This window comes from Musca domestica, unplaced genomic scaffold, assembly GCF_030504385.1.
Source record: "Musca domestica strain aabys unplaced genomic scaffold, Musca_domestica.polishedcontigs.V.1.1 1, whole genome shotgun sequence".
Lineage (NCBI taxonomy): Eukaryota > Metazoa > Arthropoda > Insecta > Diptera > Muscidae > Musca > Musca domestica.
This window is the reverse complement of record NW_026712114.1, coordinates 9,474,014-9,498,422: the sequence shown is the minus strand read 5'-3', so window position 1 is coordinate 9,498,422 and position 24,409 is coordinate 9,474,014. Positions and strand designations below refer to the sequence as shown.

Below are 24,409 nucleotides of genomic sequence, written 5' to 3'. Positions count from 1 at the left end.
ATATTCGAATTTAGGTCGTCGGCTAAGTGTAATTGGGCTGATGAAGTTGGCTTGATGATGGATGACTTAATGATTTGAGGTTCGATGTTATTCGGATTGAGAGAGACGGCCTAGTGACAATCGGACAAAGTAGTCGGTAATGACTATCGGGTATGTAGCCGATTTAATAACAATCGGATACTCGACCAGGTGAGGAAGGTCTTGTTAGTGAATTCGGCCTAGTGTCTATCGGGTGATAGTGGTCGGCTTTATGATGCTCGGCTGTTGAACTAAAGTCGGCCTAGTGACGATCGGGAGATAGTGGTCGGCTCTATGATGCCTGGTGACTATCGTGTGATAGTAGTCGGTTCTGTAATACTCGTATTGGTAAAGTCAACCTGGTAACGACCGGGTGATAGTGGTTGGTTCTATGATGCTAGGGGTATGTGAAGTCGGTCTAGTGATGATCGGGTAATAGTGGTCAACTCTATGAAGCACGAGTTGGTAAAGTCGTCCTGGTGATGGTCGGGTGATAGTGGTCGCCTCTATAATGTCTGTTGAGTATTGAGTGATAGTGGTAGGTTCTATGATGCCCGGGTTGGTGGAGTGGGTCTAGTGACGATCGGGAGATAGTGGTCGGCTCTGTGATGCCTGGTGACTGTCGAGTGAAAGTGGTCGGTCCTATGAAGCCGACTCTATGATGCCTGGCGACAATCGAGTGCTCGATTCTTTGATTCTTTGACGTTCGAAAGATAGTCATCGATTCTGTGATGCTCGGGCTGGCAAAGTCCCCTGCTGACTATCGAATTATAGTGGTCGGTTCTTTGATGCTTGGGTAGGTGAAGTCGGCTCTGGATGCGGACGAACCGCGAACGAATCGCTGAGGTGAAACGCTGATGAACCGTGGAAGCGAACGGCAGGTCACCACTATTGATTACCTTTGACACGAGGCAGAACGACAGTGACTGCTCTCACGAAGGGACTACTCTCCATCTGACAATACGCAGTGATTGAGAATTATTTCTTCACACCAGGAAACTGAAACCACCAATCTTCTACGAATGTGTGTATAATCTGTATGATATTAGGGAGGTTTATTATTTAAGAAATGAAAATTATTTATATAGGAAGATAATGAAGTTTTTTTTAGATTTTTTAACATTTTCAGATTAAGATTCCTGGGAATCCTAGAAGTGGAAATTATGTGTTTTCGTTTTTGACTCTTTATTTCATACATGTGCAGGGAGACCTAATTTTTACCTAATTTTTAGGGAAAATTGTTAAAGATCAAGTTGACCCTAAAAATCTCATTACACATATTTTACTTTTACATTCCAGACATATATTTTACCAACGCGACCGCTAAGATTTAAAAACTACGATAAACCCCTACTTGGACCCATAAAACTCAGCAATACTGGTTATACTGGTAAGTGAACATCACGCAAAAATTTATATGGAATATTAAAGCAATTCTATTTTAATTCCTCAGCTGACATTTCAATACCTACAGCATTTGATGGAAGTAGGCCATCGATAACGGGTGGTATCCTCAAGGGAAACTATGAAGCAATTGGCGTACATTTCCATTGGGGTGATCCATTTGGTCCAGGTTCGGAGCACATCATTGATGGGCGACAATTTGATGTTGAAATGCACATCGTCCACAAGAAGAGTACATTTGCCACCGTTGAAGAGGCCACCCAGTATCCCTATGGATTGGCTGTTCTGGGTGTAATGTTCAAGGGGGTTGAGGTAAGTCAAAGGATGGAAAAGCATGAAATCTGCGGATTCCCAATGGAATCTTAATCGGAAAATTAAAAAGAAAATGTGAAAGTGGTGGAAATAGAGGCGGCAACTACTTAGATTACCTTCCGATGTAAATTTTCAAAATGCCGCTATATTTTTTTTTTACCCTCTACCATACTATGGAGGGTATATTAACTTTGTCATTCCGTTTGTAACTCCTCGAAATACTCATGTCAAACCCAACAAAATATATATATTTTTGATCAGCGTGAAATTCTAAGTCGATTTAGCGATATCCGTCTGTCTGTCGGTCTCTATGTCTGTCTGTCTGTCTGTCTGTCTGTCCGTCTGTCGGTCTGTTGCAATCACGCTATCTTTCGAAAGAATTGAAATAGAAAGCTAAAATTTTGCACACATGTTCCAGTAGGCAGCTTAAGTTCGTAAATGGGACATGTAGGTTAACGTTTTCATATAGCCCCCCTATAACGGTACCTCCCGATATTCGGTATTTTGATGATTTTATTATCTGTGCAGGTCCACGTCTTCGTATAGCTCCCATATAACGGTACCTCCCTATATTCGGTATTTTGATGATTTTAGCGACATTATTCAACGGAATTGTTTGAATTGAATTTTGGTATTTGAAGTTCGTAATGGGAACTACAGTCTGTGGCAGAAATTTGTCTATGCAGGTCCACGCCTTCGTATAACCCCCATATAACTGTGCCTCCCGATAATCGGTATTTTGATGATTTTAGCGACAACGGAATTGTTTCAAATTTGGTATTTGAAGTTCGTAATGGGAACTACAGTACCTCCCGATATTCGGTATTTTGACAATTTTAGGTGCAATACCCACCGAAATTGTTTGAGATGTCGTATTTGAAGTTCGTACTGGATGCTACAGCCTGTGACATAAAATTGTCTATGCTGGTCCAGTTCTTCGCACAGCTCCGATATAACGGTACCTCTCTATATATGATGTTTTGAAGATTTTAGCTACATTATTCACCGTTTATTTCAGGTTTCGAATTAGAATATGGTAATGGCTTATGACAAACAATGCCTATGTGGGTCCACGTCGTTTAAAATTTTATCAAAATTTTTTAAGGATTTTTTTTTTGAAAATTTTGAAATTCGTTCCAAATGGTCGATGGTATTCAAAGTTCGGCCCGGCCGAACTTACTACTTTTTAACTTGTTCGCTCTACTTTCATAATATGCAGAATTTTTCCTGTAATTATTGAAACAATTGAATTTTGTCGCAAAGTGTAATTCGTTCCTCACTCCAGCATCACAGCTTTAATAAGTGTGCCTTTTGGGTAAAATTCCACTATTCCCAAAACATGAAACATCCCAATCCAAAATAACAAATCTTTTAAATAATTTGTTTATATGTTTTGAAAGTTATTCAAAGCATCGGCGGTACACTGACGATGGCAAATAATAGTGATGATACCCGCAAGAATTTTGTTTTCGAAAAAATCCCCAAAAAAATTATTAATTGAATACATTAGGTTAATGACGTGTTTCGATTGTTTAAAGACTCATAAACGTTCGTTCATAACAAAAACAAAACATGTTAGAAACAATAAAGAAAAATACTTTTTAATGGAATTTTTTCCGAAGTTAGACAATGTTCCATTTCCTGTAAGACTCACCACGGAAGAATGACGGATTATCAATATGTGGCATAAAATAAAACAATAACCACCCAAATAATTTGACATAATAATAAAAGTGTTTTTATGTCGATACAAAATGGCAAATAAAAAATTCATATTTGGCCCAAAATAACAAACCGGTCAATTCATAACAGAAAAAAACTGCCATATTAACTTTTTCAAAATAATGATTCGATCCCATGTTTCTTTGATTTTACGTCAACCAAATGCCAACAAATATTGAAGTGTTTTTTTAGAAAAAAGTACCTACATAAAATGTTAATTATTGGGATAGATCTGCAAAATACTCTGAGCAACTACATATGTTTATTTCTAAGTCGTAATTCAAAACTTTGCAAAAGATTGGAATATTATAAAAATAGGTTCGCTTCTATAGAGCGTAATGAATTACGCAAAAAAAACGTACACACCTTAAAAATGGAAAATAAATTCGACTTTGGTTGAACTTGGTGTGGTTTGGCCTAATATTTTACATTTGACGAAAAATACACTTGAAATCAAACGAAGTTAAACGGAGCTATATCCATATCTGAACCGATTTCGTCAAAGGTACTTCTCGTGCTTCTGTGACTTAAATATGAAATCGTATGAAAATATAGGAACTATTGTTATATCTTAACCGATTTTCACTAAATTTGACACACTTGATTCTAGGCTGAATTCGGTCGGATGTAGCGAAATCCATAAAATGTGGACTAATATTACTCATATGGCTCACAATAAATAGATTTTATTGAATAAAACCAAACAATGTCAGAAATAGCATAAAATTTTAGAATCAGTTCAGACTTGATCGAATTGGTCACCTTTGGCACGAATTATGGCCTTCAAACGGCCAATGAAACCGTCACACGCTGCACGAATGTTGCTCTACGGTATTTTGGTCCATTCCCGGCAAAGCGCTTGCTTGAGGTGATCGACACTTTGGTATTTTTTAGTGCCAACCTTGCTTTATAAAATACTCCAGACACAATAGTCCAGCGGATTGGTATCCGGAGATTGGTTGCCATTTTGCGCTGGAAATGAAGCGACGAACCTCATTTTGTAACCATTCTTGGGTGGCGCGTGATTCTTGATTTCGGGCTACGCTACCAGTATCACGGTAACGAGCGATGGTACGAGACACAAAGGATTTATTCACATTTAAATGCTCGAGTGCTCTAACGATAGCCACTTGTGGTTTGTATTCCATTACGAATAACATTTTTCTGGAAATTTCTCACCAAAATTCATTTGTACGCTTGAAAACAAAGTAATGAGCTGTCACTGGAATAATGTTAAGAGCTGTCGGACGAGTGGCTTAGAAATGACAGCAGTCTGAAGTTGGTTGCAGTTTTTTCATCTCACCCTGTATTTATATTTAGGTGTCTTCGGCAATATAACTACCAACAATACGAGAATTTTCTAAATATTTTTATCCGTGGTAGGTCAGATGTGGAAGTAGATAATATCGGATCGATCCATCATGTACAACCCTCACAATAAGTCAGATTTTAGAATAATTATAACTCTTTACTAACACAAGAACTGTCAAAATTTTGAATATCCAAAGGATCATAAAATAAGAAATTAGCATCCGATTATTTTCATATTTCACATATTCTAATGTTTTTGGCTAAAACAAGTTGATAGATATCGACCTACCCCTTCTGGCTAATATTTTGAAAGAAAAATATCCGCATTAAATTAAAAAAAAAAATGTTCGACCCAATGTTTCCAATATTTTTTATCAGTTTAAAAAGAAGTGGCATACTTCAGTCCACTATTTCGGGTAGCTTACGAATATTCCAATTATATTTTGTAAACATAAAACGAAGGAAGTATTCAATACATATTAGGTCTGACACAGTATAACATTTATATCAGACTTAGGACGGATACGAAATGGCAACCCTTTATGGAGCGCTAATAATCATAACACAACTCAAAAAATATTTAAGTAAATTTAAGACATTGGTTGAGGGTATAAATCTGTCGGCAAAAACAAACGGATACTTTTGAAATCGTTTTTTAAAATAATTTTAGTAAATTATTATTGATTATTATTTATTATTATTATTATTATGATTATTTTCCTAAAACTGGTACTGCCCTTTCTTTATTTAGGTTTTAAAAGCGCCATTAAACGCGTCTTCTATTTCTAGCTACAATCTGCTTTCATAATCTGCTGGATTTTTCCTGTAATAATTTATGTGTTGCACAGTGTTATTTATGAATTTTAAGGGATAAATTTATTTTATTTTGGATTAACAGAAGGAGTTGACCGATATTGCCCATCTATATTATGCAATGGTTGGACCAGGCCTGGAACACTTAAATTCTCCAAATCTATTCCGGTTCACTTTTTTTGTCAGATCTTTTACTGTTCCTGATTCGCACACTCTACGGATTTTCAAAATTCCAAAAAAAATTAAAATTCGACAGAATTCTTGGATTTTTTTCTTTATTTCAACTCAACGCACCAAATTCCAATATCATACCAAATTTCAAAATACAATTAATTGAGAGCTTTCCTTTTCTTGCCACAGATTAATAGTACAGATTTAAAAACCACCTCTAAACCAGCAGTGAACAATCCGTTTGCTCAATACCGAAAGGATATCAATGTTAGTACCATCATTCCTACTGTCACAGATAAAAATTCCAAGACTATTACTTCCCAACCTTAAATCACATACCAAATGTATATTTTCGATCTATCTTCGTTCAAAAAGATACCCTTTCGTACATTCCTCTTTTTCGTCCAATACGATGCGAACAATTTTTGTACTTTTCGCAATCTTATAGTACGAATTTTCGAATTTCCTAATGCCAAAATTAAAAAAAAAAAATCCTTTTTGGATGGTTACTGGGCAAAACAAATCTTTAAACTAAAATATGTAATGATGTTGGTGTGGAAGTTTCTATTAAAAGCGGGAAAACGCTTTGCTAATAATTTTCTTTTATGTTTAACTTTTGTCACGAAAACAACCACTTTCGAAGCATACCTTTAGGCTCTAAGTAAAATACAACCGTAAAACCAGTGGCGAAAGGGAAAAGTCGAACGGGTCTCCTTATTATGCCCTACGCCACTCTAAATAAGTTGGTGCTTCCCGTAATATATGTGTTAGCCTAATGTGGCCTTGTCTGGGTTAAATGCAAATTTTTAAGATTTTATGGAAATTGTATGAAACACGTTTTTAGCCAACAATTTTAGCATGACTGCTACTGAGTGAATTGGGAAATAATTTAAAACATATTGTGATGGGACCATGGTTTACAGGAAATCAGAGGGAATTACGCACACATGAATCTTTCTTTTTTCAAAAATAATGGACTCCTTTCTTGTTCTGGAAAAACAAGTAAAAAAGCTGTAAATTCGGCCGGGTCGATCTTTGAATACCCTCCACCATTTGGAACGATTTTGGCAATTTAAAAAAAAAAATAAATAAAATCCGTTAAAAATTCTGTTAAAATCTTAAAAATACCGATTGTAGCCGTTGTATTAGAAATCATCAAAATACCGAATATAGGGAGGTATTGGGGATATACGAAGACGTGGACCTGCACAGACAATTTTCTGTCATAGGCTGTAGTACCCATTACGAACTTCAATTACCAAATTTCAAACAATTCCGGTGAATAATGTCGCTAAAATCATCAAAGTACCGAATATCGGGAGGTACTGGTTTATGGGGGCTATACGAAGACCTGGAACTGAACAGACAATTTTCTGTCATAGGCTGTAGTACCCATTACGAACTTCAATTACCAAATTTGAAACAATTCCGATGAATAATGTCGCTAAAAGCATCAAAGTACCGAATATCGGGAGGTACCGTTATATGGGGGCTATATGAAGATGTGGACTTGCACAGACAATTTTCTGTCATAGGCTGTAGTACCCATTACGAACTTCAAATACCAAATTTGAAATAATTCCGGTCAATAATGTCGCTAAAATCATCAAAATACCGAATATCGGGAGGTACCATTATATGGGGCCTACACGAGAACCTGGACCTGCATAGACAATTTTCTGCCATAGGCTGCAGTACCCATTACGAACTTCAAATACCAAATTTGAAATAATTCCGGTCAATAATGTCGCTAAAATCATAAAAGTACCAAGGGAGGTACCGTTATATGGAGGCTATATGAAAGCGTGGACCTGCACAGACAATTTTCTATCATAGGCTGTAGTACCCATTACGAACTTCAAATATCAAATTTGAAACATTTCGGGTGAATAATTTCAATTTAATCACCAAAACACCGAAAAAAGAAAAAACGTGGACCTGCAGGACCCATTTTCAATACCAAAAGTCCTACAGACATAACACATTTGAGTAAAATTTTATTAATCTACTTCATTTCGGATAGACGGACGGACATAGAATTTTATGCTGATATATTTCGAGGTGTTACAAACGGAATGCCAAACTTAATACACCCTCCATGCTATGATGGAGGGTATAAAAAGACTCAGACAAAACTTCAACAAATTCCTAAAGATTGGATTTCCACCACTTAAACGGTGGACAAAAACCTTTAAAATACTGAAGCATCAGGCCACTAAGTTGTAGGCCTTATTTTTATAATGGATCTACCATTTAAACACACGCACATTTTTGTGACAATATTTTGAACGGCCTTAGTTGTTAAAATTTTTAAAACAAGAAGCAATTCGGCTGAAATGTTTATTTGGACTCCTCAAAATATATAAAATCGCACTGAATCTTAATATGAAACATAGTGGGTTCTGCACTACAATAAATAGAGGAAATTCTAACTCCTGTCGAATAAAGTAGAATATTTCCAAATATTCAAAATTCCATACATTCAATATTCTCAAAAGTGTTATTAATATCAATTTCCCTCTATATTATCTTCTCCTTTCCAACAGAATCCCGATCGTTACTACCCTGGTTTGAATAAACTCTTTAACAACTTAATCGATGTTGTGGAACCCCAGACATCTACTTTCCTTGACGGTACCATATCGATGGGTCAACTATTGGGTGATTTATATACGAAAAACTTCTTCACCTACAAGGGATCGCTGACGACTCCAGGTTGCTCCGAAGCTGTTTTATGGCATGTATTTCCCGATCCACTGCCCATCGCCCAAGAACACATTTATAAATTCTGGGATCTGTTGGATTCAACGGGCGCACCGTTGATCAATAATTATCGGCCAGTGCAGGGCGTAAATGGTCGTAAAATCTATTATAGGGTGGGATTCAAGACTCTTTAGGGGATAAGTTAGTGAGATTTAGTGGGAGCAATATTTTTTATTTATTTATTTAATTGTTATTTATTAAATTCGTTTGTAAGCTAGATATATGTAATTAAAAATATTTATTTAAGAAAAATTATAAAATTAATTAATAAAAACAAATAAAAATGAATAAAAACTAATAAATAAAAGTCTGCACAGAAAAAAAATATAAATTAACAAGTAAAAAAACAGTAAAATCTGCCGGGCCAAACTTTGAATACCCTCCACCATTTGAAACGAATTAGAAAATTTTCAAAAATAAAATCCATTAAAAATTCGGTTAAAATCTTTAAAATACCTAATATCGGAAGGTGCCGATATATGGGGGATATACGATATTGTGGATCTATATAGACAAATCTATGTCTGGGGGTAAAGTACTCACAAAGAACTCCTTGTTCAGAATTTCAGACAATTCCGTTTAAAATTGTGGCTAAAATCATCAAAATACCGAATATCGGGGGATACCGTTGTATAGGGGCTATACGATATCGTGGACCTATATAGACAATTCTCTTTCAGGGAGTAAAGTGGTCATAGAGAACTCCTTGTGTGGATTTTCAGACAGTTCAGTTGAAAAATTTATCTAAAATCGTCAAAATACCGAATATCGGGGGGTACCGTTATATGGGGGCTATACGATATCGTGGACCTATATAGACAATTCTCTTTCATGGGATAGAGTAAACAAACAAAATGATCGTGTTTACTTGCCAAAGAGGTCAGCTGAAAATGTGCACCTTCGGTTGGCCACCAGAACTCAAGCGCCCTTCATGGTGATAGTGTGTTCTTACGAAAATATTCTGAAGGGTATATTAAAGCCTTGGGCACGCAAACATTTTGGCTGCAGATTATTAATATCCTTTTCGGTAAACTTTAAAATGAAAGGTCTGGAAGACATTTTGATGTAAAAGCTAAACATATTCCTATTATTCTTTTCGGACTTTTATAAAAAAAACATTATCTAGGATTATCAGCCTTATAGGCGTGGTATTTTAAAGCTATTTCATAAATATTGTTAGAGGACTTTTAAGGACAATATTTTCAAGGATTATTAGAGCCTTAGGCGTGGACTTTCTAAGAAAAATTTTCCAAGGATTATTAGAGCCTTAGACGTGGACTTTCTAAGAAAAATTTTCCAAGGATTATTAGAGCCTTAGGCGTGGACTTTCTAAGAAAAAATTTCCAAGGATTATTAGAGCCTTAGGCGTGGACTTTTAAAGAATAATTTTCCAAGGATTATTAGAGTCTTAGGCATGGACTTTTAAAGACAATATTTTCAAGGATTATTAGAGCCTTAGGCGTGGACTTTTAAAGACAATCTTTTCAAGGATTTTTATAGCCTTAGGCGTGGACTTTTAAAGACAATCTTTTCAAGGATTTTTATAGCCTTAGGCGTGGACTTTTAAAGACAGTATTTTCAAGGATTATTAGACTCTTAGGCGTGGACTTTTAAAGACAATATTTTCAAGGATTATTAGAGCCTTAGGCGTGGACTTTTAAAGACAATATTTTCAAGGATTATTAGAGCCTTAGGCGTGGACTTTTAAAGACAATATTTTCAAGGATTATTAGAGCCTTAGGCGTGGACTTTTAAAGACAATATTTTCAAGGATTATTAGAGCCTTAGGCGTGGACTTTTAAAGACAATATTTTCAAGGATTATTAGAGCCTTAGGCGTGGACTTTTAAAGACAATATTTTCAAGGATTATTAGAGCCTTAGGCGTGGACTTTTAAAGACAATATTTTCAAGGATTATTAGAGCCTTAGGCGTGGACTTTTAAAGACAATATTTTCAAGGATTATTAGAGCCTTAGGCGTGGACTTTTAAAGACAATATTTTCAAGGATTATTAGAGTCTTAGACGTGGACTTTTAAAGACAATATTTTCAAGGATTATTAGAGTCTTAGGCGTGGTCTTTTAAAGACAATATTTTCAAGGATTATTAGAGCCTTAGGCGTGGACTTTTAAAGACAATATTTTCAAGGATTATTAGAGTCTTAGGCGTGGTCTTTTAAAGACAATATTTTCAAGGATTAGTAGAGTCTTAGGCGTGGTCTTTTAAAGACAATATTTTCAAGGATTAGTAGAGTCTTAGGCGTGGACTTTTAAAGACAATATTTTCAAGGATTATTAGAGTCTTAGGCGTGGACTTTTAAAGACAATATTTTCAAGGATTATTAGAGTCTTAGGCGTGGACTTTTAAAGACGATTTTTGAAGGATTCTTAGAGCCTTATGCCTGAACTTTTAAAGACGATTTTTGAAGGATTGTTAGAGCCTTAGGCGTGGACTTTTAAAGACAATATTTTCAAGGATTATTAGAGCCTTAGGCGTGGACTTTTAAAGACAATATTTTCAAGGATTATTAGAGCCTTAGGCGTGGACTTTTAAAGACAATATTTTCAAGGATTATTAGAGCCTTAGACGTGGACTTTTAAAGACAATATTTTCAAGGATTTTTAGAGCCTTAGGCGTGGACTTTTAAAGACAATATTTTCAAGGATTTTTAGAGCCTTAGGCGTGGACTTTTAGAGACAATATTTTCAAGGATTATTAGAGCCTTAGGCGTGGATTTTTAAAGACAATATTATGAAGAATTATAAAAGCCTTAGGCGTGGACTTTTAAAGATGATTTTTGAATGATTATTAGAACGTTAGGCGTGGACTTTTAAAGATAATATTTTCAAGGATTATTAGACTCTTAGGCGTGGACTTTTAAAGATAATATTTTCAAGGATTATTAGACTCTTAGGCGTGGACTTTTAAAGATAATATTTTCAAGGATTATTAGACTCTTAGGCGTGGACTTTTAAAGATAATATTTTCAAGGATTATTAGACTCTTAGGCGTGGACTTTTAAAGATAATATTTTCAAGGATTATTAGACTCTTAGGCGTGGACTTTTAAAGATAATATTTTCAAGGATTATTAGACTCTTAGGCGTGGACTTTTAAAGATAATATTTTCAAGGATTATTAGACTCTTAGGCGTGGACTTTTAAAGATAATATTTTCAAGGATTTTTAGAGCCTTAGGCGTGGACTTTTAGAGACAATATTTTCAAGGATTATTAGACTCTTAGGCGTGGACTTTTAAAGATAATATTTTCAAGGATTATTAGACTCTTAGGCGTGGACTTTTAAAGATAATATTTTCAAGGATTATTAGACTCTTAGGCGTGGACTTTTAAAGATAATATTTTCAAGGATTATTAGACTCTTAGGCGTGGACTTTTAAAGATAATATTTTCAAGGATTATTAGACTCTTAGGCGTGGACTTTTAAAGATAATATTTTCAAGGATTATTAGACTCTTAGGCGTGGACTTTTAAAGATAATATTTTCAAGGATTATTAGACTCTTAGGCGTGGACTTTTAAAGATAATATTTTCAAGGATTATTAGACTCTTAGGCGTGGACTTTTAAAGATAATATTTTCAAGGATTATTAGACTCTTAGGCGTGGACTTTTAAAGATAATATTTTCAAGGATTATTAGACTCTTAGGCGTGGACTTTTAAAGATAATATTTTCAAGGATTATTAGACTCTTAGGCGTGGACTTTTAAAGATAATATTTTCAAGGATTATTAGACTCTTAGGCGTGGACTTTTAAAGATAATATTTTCAAGGATTATTAGACTCTTAGGCGTGGACTTTTAAAGATAATATTTTCAAGGATTATTAGACTCTTAGGCGTGGACTTTTAAAGATAATATTTTCAAGGATTATTAGACTCTTAGGCGTGGACTTTTAAAGATAATATTTTCAAGGATTATTAGACTCTTAGGCGTGGACTTTTAAAGATAATATTTTCAAGGATTATTAGACTCTTAGGCGTGGACTGTTAAAGATAATATTTTCAAGGATTATTACAGCATTATTTCCAATATTTTCAAGGATTATTAGAGTCTTAGGCGTAGGTTTGTAAAAAAGATTTTTTCGAGGATTATCAGAACCTTAGATTTTTTTCAAGGGCATTTTCTAGTTACTGTGCAAAGTCCACAATTCAGTTCAAACTTTGCATATTGCAATTAAAGCAAGCTAAAGTTCCACCACATGATGAGAATATATATATCTTTCGGATTTACACTTTTTAATTTTTTCTTGTTTTTTGTTCAGGCAACAAGTTTTCTAGCATCAGGGAAATACGCGCAAACAAAATTCCAATACCATGACAATATATCGATGTTTAACCCACCTATAATAACTGGTCCACTGTGCGTTGAGCACACTCCATCGCGTTGAAGGCACATGCTGGTAGAAAACTGCGGGTGATTTTTTTTTTTTTTTTTTTGCAAAACTTTAGCTGAATTCAAAAACAAATTAATATTTCATCTCGTCTATGGAAAGTTTTGCCAAAATCAGACAAATAAATTTATATATTTGATTACCAGTTTTTTTTGTGATGAACCAAAATGATTTATCCGACTTGATCATATATGCCTATATGCAAATAGAAAATATGGTTCTATATATTTTTTCGGATGTGTGTCACAGTAAAACATGCATATATTAGCCAAATTTAGTTGCTTTTGGGTTGGAAACATAGACAATTTGGCATTTGTTTTTTGCAAATTTAAATATTTTTCGGTTTGTCAAAGGCCATTTTTCATAAAGCCAAAGGTTAGTGAACCGCCTACATTAGTTTTATAATTCCAAAGTTCAATAGTGACTCAGTTGAAAACATTGTCTTGTTTTTTTTTTAATTTTGGCAAATCATAATGACAATACATTTTTTTTTTCAAATAATATAAATTTTTGTTTTCGTCTTTGTTTTTCTAAATTTTGATGAAACTGAAAAATTGCTAAAAAATCCCATAGAAATTGGTAAAACCATTTTATGGTTAATGGCCACTGTAAGCCTGAGAGATAAACAACAATTAATTACAACCAACTCTAATGCGAAAATATGTACGAATCTGTGCAACCGATTATGTTTATGTCTTTTTTGGACTGGGATTTCATTATTTATTTTGGCAAAAAAATATGGGCCATTTTTTTTGCCGTCTTAACTTTGCCGAGTTTAGATGAACCGACCGACGGCAAACAAACAACGCATGCCGAGAAATTCCAGTTTTTGCCTTATGCTTGTCAAATGATGTTGACTATTTGCTATTTTGTTTTCAAATATTTTTTTATATGCTAATGTAATCGAAACTTAAATCATCAAAAGTCGCGGTTTCCTCCTCTTGATGGTTGCATATTCCGAAAGAAAAACAATATATAATATATTATATGTTCGATTATGCCTTTCAGTATAAGATCGAGTGAGCTCACACAAACAACTTTGAATGATAATAGTTTGGCAGACTAAATTTTTAAAGACAATATTGAAATTCCGCATAATATTAAAAGGATAATTGTGATAGGACTGAAACGGAAAGCAAAAAATTAATCAATAAAACCAAAAGTCAATAAATAATAGTTGATTAAAGAAAAAATACGGGTTTGAAAGAGGAAGTGTTATCATCGGAACGTATCAGCCAAGCAGAGAATGGTCGCCGCACAAGAATTGGTTAACCGATTGTATATTTTATTGCCGCTGGCCTATCCCTACAATGCTCCAATAAAAGGTAATTAAAATATCGTAAAATAAGAAATGTCCTTAAAATCACAAAAAGGACGATATTCTTTTAATCCTTATTTTCATGTTGAAAAATTCATACAGGATCGAACATAGCCCGCTTTATCATAATCTACAAAACAATGCTGCTTATCCTCTAAAGTATTCTTATTTTTGGACCAGCAAAAATACTGATTACAAACCTGATTACCACCTCATTATTTTTTCATGGGAGTATCGCAAAAAATAAGTTATTTTTGAATGCTGAAAGTCGATATATAAGTCATTTCAAAGTTCAAAAAAAACTTGTATTTTTTTGCGAAACGCCCTAGTTAAAAAATGGGTTGGTAAGCAGATTTGTAATGAGTATTTTCGCTGGATATGGTGCATTTTATTTGACCTCAATATGTATAAGGAAGTTTGCCAACCTTCGCATGTCAAGGAGTAGTAGCAGCTAACCATCGAAAATACTCATTGCAAATCGAACTACTAACCCTTTAATTCAAAAAAAGAGAGCACTTAGAATTTTACGCTAATCAAGGATATATATAATTTTTTGGGTCTGACATGAGTATTTCGAGAAGTTACAGACGGAATGTATGATGTAGGGTATAATAAATACTTATTTTGTGCAACAATCGAAAAGAGTGTCTATCCAGCAAAAATACTCATTACAAATCGAATTATCAGTCCTTTTTTAGCAAAGACGTGACACACGAAACAAGTACTTATTTTGTGGTCACTAAATGTCGATTAAATAAGTACCTATTTATCCGATTTAAGTGGCCAGAAAAAAATCCTATTTCATGCGACATTCCCTTGTAACAAAGTCAAAAGCCATAATTTTTAAATTTTATTGAATGAAAGCAAAAAATGTTGAAGAAAAAGTTTAGATTTGTTCGAATTGGACACCTTTGGTACGAATTATGGCCTTCAAACGGCCAATGAAACAGTCACACGCTGCCCGAATGTCGCTCTGCGGTATTTTGGTCCATTCCCGGCGAAGCCCTTGCTTTAGGTGATCGACACTTTAGTACTTTTTTGCGCCAACCTTGCTTTCCAAAATACTCCAGACACAATAGTTCAATGGATTGGTATCCGGAGATTTTGGTGGCCATTTTGCGAAAATATACTCAAAAGAGATAAAAAGCGAAGCAACTCTTTATCTCTTTTGAGTATATTTTCTATCTGTTGCGGTGTAAGTTCTTGCACTTTTTGGAGTTTTAATGGCTTTACCTCGAGCTCATTTTTTTTCAATATTTGCCGAATGGAATATTGCGATATGTTCAGCTCACGAACCATTTTCAGCCACTGCGACGCGGGTTTCGATCAAGTCGCATTATACTTTTCGAACCATTTCTACATATTTCCCAACTTTAATTCTCAAGATTTTGCCTTAACCCGTAAACAAAACAATCAGGTACCAAATTAGTGCCTTTAACTTCTTTTCGTACACATAACATTTGAATTTCCTAGAAATCCTCTGACACATCAATGCTACACTCAATCACAAGGTATATATAATTGTTCAGTATAAAAAATCCTATGTCGATTTAGGCATATCCGTCTGTTTGTCTGTCCCTCTATGGAAATCACCAGCCTCTGAACATAAAAAGAATGATGATAAAATTTTACTCAGATGTATTTAATTGGCATAGAAATGTTGGCATTGAAAATGGGGCATATAATTCCACGTCTTGAAATAGCCCCCCTTATAACGGTACAGCCAGATTTAAGATGTTTTGGATTTTTTAGTCAAAATTTAGTAAACCGAATTTGCTGTAAATTTACAGTATGGCTTCCCAGTATGTAGAGAGCATCCTTTCAAAACACTGTCCATATTGGTCCATGTTTTGGTACCCATTTTTTGTTTAAAATTTGGTATTTGGGATTCGTAATTTATGAAATTTACCTATACACGTCCATGTATATTCCCCATTTAATGGTACCTCCCGGAATCGTCGCAAAAGTTATATTATTACAAAAGGACCATCAACTATGGTAAATAATTGGCTATGCAGATCACGTTGTGTAAAGTCTCCTTCCAGCTGCACCACCCGATATTCGGTATTTTCATAATTTTGGCATCATTTTTCAATGACCCGGCCAAGCACAGCTTAATTATACCCTACACCACAAGGTGGTCAGGGAAACGAGATTGACCCATAGTTCCTTTTGACGATCTGCATAGAATCGCATGCTGAATCGATTTATGCATGTCCGTCCGTCTGTCCGTCGGTCTGTCCATGTATTTTTATTAACAAAGTACAGTTCGCATTTATTGCCCGATCCAGATGAAATTTTGCACAAATCATTTGTTTGGGCCAAGGACGAACCCTATTGAAATTGGAGATAATCGGTAAAAATTTAGATATAGCTCACATATATAACTTCGTCCGATTTACCTTTTATTGTGCACCAAACGTCTAATATTTGTCCAAATGGGATGCAATTTGGCACTTATGACCGAATTGAGTTTTGAAGCTAGTATGTCAAATTTGGTGAAGATCTGTTCATATATAGATATAGCTCTCATATATATTGTTCATTCGATTTGTTACCCACAGCCGTAATATGCACTCCGTAACAATGATATAAAATTTATCAAATACAGCTCAGAAATATCTTTGCCAAATTATATCGAGATCGGTTCAGATTTGGATATAGCTCCCATATATATCTTTATCAGATTTCAATTGATTGTGCACCAAATGGGCAATACAAGTCCGAATTTAAAAGATACAAATTCTTCGTCATATTTAGTCTTTTGAACTTTAAATTATAATTATAATCATAGCGTGTATGATTGAATTCTCCCATAAAAACTTTTAATTGTTATGTGGAGATCTAATAAATTAGCAAAGTGGTGTAGGGTATCATAAAGTCGCCCCGCTCATTTTTTATATCCTCTTCATTAAACGAGTAGAGGTTGTTATATAATTTCAGGTGTCTGCTATATTACAATTCTTGATTTTTGTTTTGTTACATACAGCAATTTAAGACAAAAAGAAATATTTTTTAAAATCAATTTCGAATAACACGTGCTGGTAAGAACACAATAACAATTGAATAAAACATTAAGTAGTAGACTGTTTATAAAAATTATACGAACAATAAAGGACAATTTTTGCGAAAAAGGTTTCTGACAACACCCACTCACCACAAAAACTTAAATTTTAAAATGATTAAAGAAATTAACATCTTCTATATCTATAAAGGAAAAATGTTTGTATGTTTGTTTGTAATTTATGGATTCGAAAACCTTTGAACCAATTTTCCTGAAAACTTCCAACATCGCCTGAAAGTAACATAGACTGTATAAATTTTTGAAATTCCACCTGGAACTGGAAATTTAGATTTTATATGCACATATCTATTAATAGATTACAGATACAGTCTCCAAATTAGGAATGCATAACGGAATTCGGAACAAAAATAAATTTGCCAAATTATATTGAAATCGGTTAAGATTTGGATATAGCTCCCATATATATTTTCAGCCGATAGCATTTTCAGCATTAAACACGCTATGTATGCCACATTTCAATGAAATTTGGAATGTGTGATGGAATTATATTGAAATCGGGTCAGATTTGGATATAGTCCCCATATACTTATTCTGCCGAATTCACATATTTGATGCACAAAACACGATCCGTTTGTCCGATTCCAATGAAATTCGGCATGAGTGACTACACGTGGTACAAAAATAAATTTGTCAAATTGAATTCAAATCGGTTCAGATTGGGATATGATTTTATTAAGAAGCATTGACCCACAACGCCTTTACAATGGTATTAGGCTAACAGTAAACAAGTTAAAAAGCAGTAAGCTCGGCCGGGTCGAACTTTGAATACCTTCCACCATTTGGATCGAATTTGGAAATTTTCAAAAAATAAAATTCTGTTAAAATTTTAATATATATAGCCGTTATATTGGGAACTATACAACGTGCACCTACATAGGCATTGTTTGTCATAAGCTATTACCATATTCAAATTCGAAACTTGAAATAAACAGTAAATAATGTAGCTAAAATCATCAATTTATGGTATATAGGGAGGTACCGTTATACCGGAGCTGTGCGAAGACCTGCACCTGCGAAGACCTGCACCATTACGAACTTCAAATACCACATCTCAAACAATTTCGATGGGTATTGTACCTAAAATCGTCAAAATACCGAATATAGGGAGGTACTGATATATGGGGCCCATACGAAGACCTGGACCTGCATAGACAATTTTCTGTCACAGACTGTAGTTCTCATAACGAACTCCAAAAATTCTGGTGAATAATGACGCTAAAATCATCATTGGGAGGTACCCTTATATGGGGGCTATACGAAGACGTGGACCTGCACCAACAATTTTCTGTCTTAGGGTGTAGTATCCGTTTCGAACTTCAAATACCAAGTTTGAAACAATTCCGCTGAATAATGTCGCTAAAATCTTAAAAATACCGAATATCGGGAGGTACCGTTATATGGGGGCTATATGAAAACGTGGACCTACATGGCCCATTTACGAACTTAACCTGCCTACTGGAAAAATAAACATGTGTGCAAAATTTTAGCCATCTATCTCAATTTATTCGAAAGATAGCGTGATTACAACAGACAGACTAACAGACAGACGGACAGACAGACAGACAGACAGACAGACAAACAGACAGACGGACATCGCTAAATCGACTTAGAATTTTACGCTGATCAAGAATATATATACTTTGTTGAGTCCGACATGAGTATTTCGAGGAGTTACAAACGGAATGACAAAATTAATATACCCTCCATAGTATTGTGGAAGGTATAAAAACGACACAACAATTTAATTAAGGATACGATTATTACGGGGAAATGTGTTGCTACCTCGAAGTCACTAATTGCAACAGAAAACAGAAATGCCCCGCTTGGCATTTACTATGAAATTAATAAATCAGAATGACAAACCCTTCGTGTATGCATGGCATGTTCCTGCTTTTCTCATGGTTTTGTTCATTTACGCATTAAAGTAGTACAATAGATTTTTTTAATTTTTGATTTTTTTTTATTATTCGTATATAAAATTTTGAAATTTGTCTAGGATATTCTCCCTAGAAGTTATTTTTAAATAATTCCCATTAAAATAAAACTACCTACAATTTTTATACCATTCGAAACGTGCCAACTGAGGTGTGGCACGTGTTTTCTTTTAATCCATAAATTGTCTAGGTTAGTTCTGTTTGTTTTCTAATATCATACATATATATATATATATATGTATTTATGTTTGTGTATGCAAATACAAACAAATAAAAAATTAATATTCATATTTTCGACGACATACTGTCTGACTGTCTACAGATTCTATGAAAAACAAATCATTCTGAAATTAATATTGTTTTTGTTTTTTCTTTTTTTTTTCGATTTCTGTTTTCAGCTGTCACACCTCCAGCCAACTGGACCTACGACAATGCACCAAATTGGTCGGCAGATCATCCGGAATGTGGTGGCAATCACCAGTCGCCAATTCACATAAAAACATCAACGGTAAGTTGTTGTTGCTGCATTTGTTGTCTTAGACAAACCATAAAAAATATTCAAATGCCAATTTTAATCCAGTATATTCCACCTTTGTTGTGGTTGTTGTTGGCTTTGCATTTAATTCATTTTATTTGTTTACGATATTTTGGAATTTAATTCGCCTGTTAGCTGATCATAAATAATATTTGGTTTTGCTTTTGTTTTGTTTTCTTCTGCACCACCACCGCAAACAAGGTTAGTAGGTTGTTGAGAAGTTAGGCATTATTGACTTTTTTGGGGGGTATTATTGTTTGTTGTATTATATTTTGTTGTTGTTTTTAGCAAAGTTGTCTTTTATCTGATAAGGTCAATAAGCATCAATTAATTAAGGTTGTCAACTCAAAATTTCCACTATTTTGAAATTAGCGAAATTTTGATTGGGAGGAGATTTGTTTTGGCAATTAATTTTGTACACGAAATGCTTTTTCTATGCAAATTAGAGGCATAGTTTTGTGGGATTTTTTGAGAATTCAGTATACGTCGTTGATATTGATTACAAAACTAATTGTTTTGAAATTTTCCATTACATGGCTTTTTGTGATGGGAAATCAAAGGCTTGAGGAATTAAATAAATATTTATTGTTATCTGAAACCATAAATAAAACGTTTGAAGATGTCATGTGACCGTTTAGTGGTCAGAATGGAAAATTGCCTAAAATAAGTTTTGAAGTGAAGTAATAGATTTTTACTCCCGATATCGACACGTGGGCCGCAATGTCTTAAATGTAAAAACAAACCATTACATAAAATAATTACAGGAAATTGTCAATAAACATGCATCTTCATGACTAGAAGATTCCCATTAGATATACGAAAGAATCATTTAAAAGTCATTTACCTATAGAAGAATAATTTTGTAATTTCTGCCAGAATTAAAAAAAAAATTTAAATAAATAAGCAAAGGTTATAGACGTGCGGGGCGACCATGTGATACCCTACAACACTGCAATATGTTGGAAGCCCCCTGATGCCCAAATCTATTTTAGAAGATTTCGTTTTTCAAATAATGCAGATACCACACTTAGTTTTTGACCAGGGGCATTTCTAAAAATATTCGCGGTTTTTCGTATTTTTTGACAAAAATAAGTTATGGTTTAATTTACCCACTAAATATTGTCCGATGACCGCACAATTTAACTCCTTGAAAAATTCCACGTCGATTGGCCTGTTAAATCAAAAATTTTAATACCCTCCACCATACTATGGAGGGTATATTAATTTTGTCATTCCGTTTCAAAGCTCGACTCTTGAAAAAAACTCGACTTGACTCAGCGTAAAATCCTATGTCGATTTAGCGATGTCTGTTGTAATCACGCTATCTTTCGAGTGAATTGAGATAGATGGCTTAAATTTTGTACACATGTTTATTTTTTCAGTAGGCAGGTTAAGTACGTAAATGGGCCATGTAGGTCCACGTTTTCATATAGCCCCCATGTAACGGTACCTCCCGATATTCGGTATTTTGAAGATTTTAGCGACATTATTCGTTTCAAATTTGGTATTTGAAGTTCGAAATGGATACTTCACCCTAAGACAGAAAATTGTCTGTGCAGGTCCAAGTCTTCGTATAGCCCCCATATAAGAGTACCTCCCAACATTCGGTATTTTGATGATTTTAGAGTCATTATTCACCAGAATTGTTTCAAATTACGTATTTTGAGTTCGTTATGGGAACTACAGTCTGTGACAGAAAATTGTCTATGCAGGTCCAGGTCTTCGTATAGGCCCCATATATCAGTAACTCCCTATATTCGGTATTTTGCAAACATTAGGTACAATACCCATCGAAATTGTTTGATATGTAGTATTTGAAGTTCGTAATGGATGCTACAGCTTGTGACAGAAAACTGTATATGCAGGTGCAAGTCTTCGCACAGCTCCGGTATAACGGTACCTCCCGATATTCGGTATTTTGATGATTTTAGCTACATTATTCACTGTTTATTTCAAGTTTCGAATTTGAATGTGGTAATGTCTTATGACAAATAATGCCTATGTATGTGCACGTCGTATAGACCCCAATATAATGGTTATATTTGGTATTTTTAAAATTTTGACAGAATTTTTTAAGAATTTTATTTTTTGAAAATTTCCAAATTCGTTCCAAAGGTGGAGGGTATTCAAAGTTCGGCCCGGCCGAACTTACTGCTTTTTAACTTGTTTTTTTCTGTTTTTGGTCCATTCCAACCCCTAAAAATTTTGCGATCATCTCCAAAAACAATATGGTCCTGACCCTCACCCCACCTCTATTTTTCTATATCGTGAGGATTGGGCCATAATTGCGACCTGTAGCTTCATTACATATTAACATGGACGGACAGACATACATAGTTAGATCGACTAAGCTCGGCGAGATAGGAAGATGCATATATACTATATAGAAAAATATCCATGTTGATTTTGTGAAGAAATGGGTCTGGAATCCTCAAATTTGATATTGAGGTCTCAGTTGATGTCTGGAATTGAGATATGAAGGTAGTTTTGGAAATGTGTATATTTAATTGTTTCAAAAGAACTAAGCGGTACTGAACGGGTACTGGGCGAAGGGATAGAGGTGGAATCCCAAAATTTCATATGGATGCCCCTGGAAATGGGAAATGGAAATGGGAAATTGCAGAGCTGAATTCTATAATTGTATATTATGGTCGCTGTTGGTATCTGAGGTTGTGATATGTAGAATTTTGTGAGTACTTTAACTGTACGAAAATATTTAAATGGTACTAAATTTGTTATTGGATGAAAGGATAGGGCTGGAACCCTGAATAACTGAGTTGTACTATGTAAATTAATGTCTGTAAAAATGTTGAGCTTTTGTGGAGGAGTTACCACATCTCCGAACTCGATCTAAGTTTGATAACTATATTACGATGAACCAAGTTTGGACGAAACGATTGCTCCCTCCGCGCGCAACAACTATCCAATTGTCAACTGAAGCTAGCTGGCAGATAGATAGACGGACGGACGAAAGAACTCCCATAGAACGACTCCAAATGTCTAGACCGTTATTTCGATGAGGCACGTTTTGGCCGTATCAAACCATCTGCAACCCTTTTGCTTGAGGGTAAAAAAATCCTCCGAAAAATTCTTGAAAATGTCTCTGAAAATAATTCTTTAAAAGAAGACATTAGTAGTTCCAATTACAATTTTTTTTAAAAATCTTTCTCAAAAAATCCCCTTAAAAACTCATTCTTAAAACATCGTTCAAACATATTTCTTGAAAAATCCACATTTATTGGTTTGCTAAAAAATATTTTTGAAAAATACACATTGACAGATCTTTTCGTTCCCGTAAATAGCTGTAATATTTTTATACTAGAGGTTAACATGGAAATAAATTTTCCGTTATAATTATGACCTTCCCAAGCCAATTGCCTTTAGCGAATTTTTAATACAGCAATAAATTATATTTCTGTGGCATTAATAAAATAATTTGTTTGCCTTCTTTTTTTTAGAGTTACGCTTCAGCAATGGCACCACTAAAATTCGGTTACTATGACCTACCGCTGGCGGGAAATATTACCATAAAAAATAATGGTCATTCAGGTGAGTAGGCCAGAGCATAGACCACAAACACACATTTGAAGATGATGACATTTCATAAATGTAATATATTTTTTTATTTTTCTTTAATTTTATTGTTTGGGTGTTGTGTACAGTCGATTTCGAGGTGCCACCAACGTTGAATGGCCGAAGACCTTTTGTCACCGGCAGTATTCTCCACAGCAAATACGAAGCTGTGGGTGTGCATTTCCATTGGGGCAGCACAAATTCAAAGGGTTCGGAGCATATGATTGACGATCGGCGGTTTGATGTTGAAATGCATATTGTGCATAAGAATGTGTTGTATCCAACTCTGGAGGAGGCCACCAAACATGTGGATGGTTTGACGGTGTTGGGTGTGATGTTCAAGGGGACTAGAGTAAGTCTTTTTGTGATGGATTTTTGTAAAAATATTTTAATGTCTTTTGATTTTCTAGGACGTTGATCGCATCTATCCCGGTTTGAACATGATATTCAACCGACTTCCCGATTTGGTGGAAATGGATTCCAACTCAACTCTGCCCGGTGGCCACATGACATTGGGTCATATTTTAGGTGATTTGAATACCAAGACATTCTTCACCTATACTGGTTCACTGACCACCCCCGGCTGTGCAGAAGCTGTTACATGGCATGTCTTCCCTGAACCCCTTCCCATTGCCTTTGAAAACATTGAAAAGTTTTGGAATATTCAAGATGCCAATGGAGATCAAATGACCGATAATTATCGGCCATTGCAGGAACTCAATGGCCGTGTGATTCTCTATCGCGGCGGAAGTTATTAAATCAAGTATTAAAAAATTGTATCTCTGTTTTTTTTTTTCAATCAATGAAATACTGTGTATTTTATTGTCGTATTTATTGTAAAAATTCATTTCATATAGAAAAATTACATTAATTTTCATTATAAATAAATTTTGAATAAAAGATTTAAAAATTATATAGGAAAGAATGGATTTTTCTAAATAATATTTTTTAAGGACCTAAAGAAAAGTTTTCTTCTAGGACCAAATAATGAGGATTTTTTAAAGAATAGCTTTTCCAAGGATTAAATAATGGAGATTTTTTA

General features: G+C 34.6%; 3 protein-coding genes across 3 annotated transcripts; all 3 read left to right on the top strand.

Moving 5' to 3' along the window:
• The first annotated feature begins 315 nt into the window (after nt 1-315).
• Nucleotides 316-8,791, top strand: LOC101900587 (carbonic anhydrase 15-like). Its single transcript, XM_011293046.3, has 4 exons — nt 316-366; nt 1,318-1,408; nt 1,472-1,734; nt 8,298-8,791. Exons 1-4 carry the CDS (start codon nt 316-318, stop codon nt 8,646-8,648), a joined length of 756 nt encoding a protein of 251 aa, XP_011291348.3. The 3' UTR covers nt 8,649-8,791.
• A 5,319-nt stretch (nt 8,792-14,110) lies between these two features.
• Nucleotides 14,111-23,785, top strand: LOC105261910 (carbonic anhydrase 2-like). The gene is made up of 4 exons (XM_059122063.1): nt 14,111-14,247; nt 19,658-19,767; nt 23,253-23,343; nt 23,457-23,785. Exons 1-4 carry the CDS (start codon nt 14,169-14,171, stop codon nt 23,783-23,785), a joined length of 609 nt encoding a protein of 202 aa, XP_058978046.1. The 5' UTR covers nt 14,111-14,168.
• A 22-nt stretch (nt 23,786-23,807) lies between these two features.
• On the top strand, nt 23,808-24,125 carry LOC131803164 (putative carbonic anhydrase 3). The gene has a single exon (XM_059124261.1). It carries the CDS (start codon nt 23,808-23,810, stop codon nt 24,123-24,125), a length of 318 nt encoding a protein of 105 aa, XP_058980244.1.
• Nucleotides 24,126-24,409: the final 284 nt, after the last annotated feature.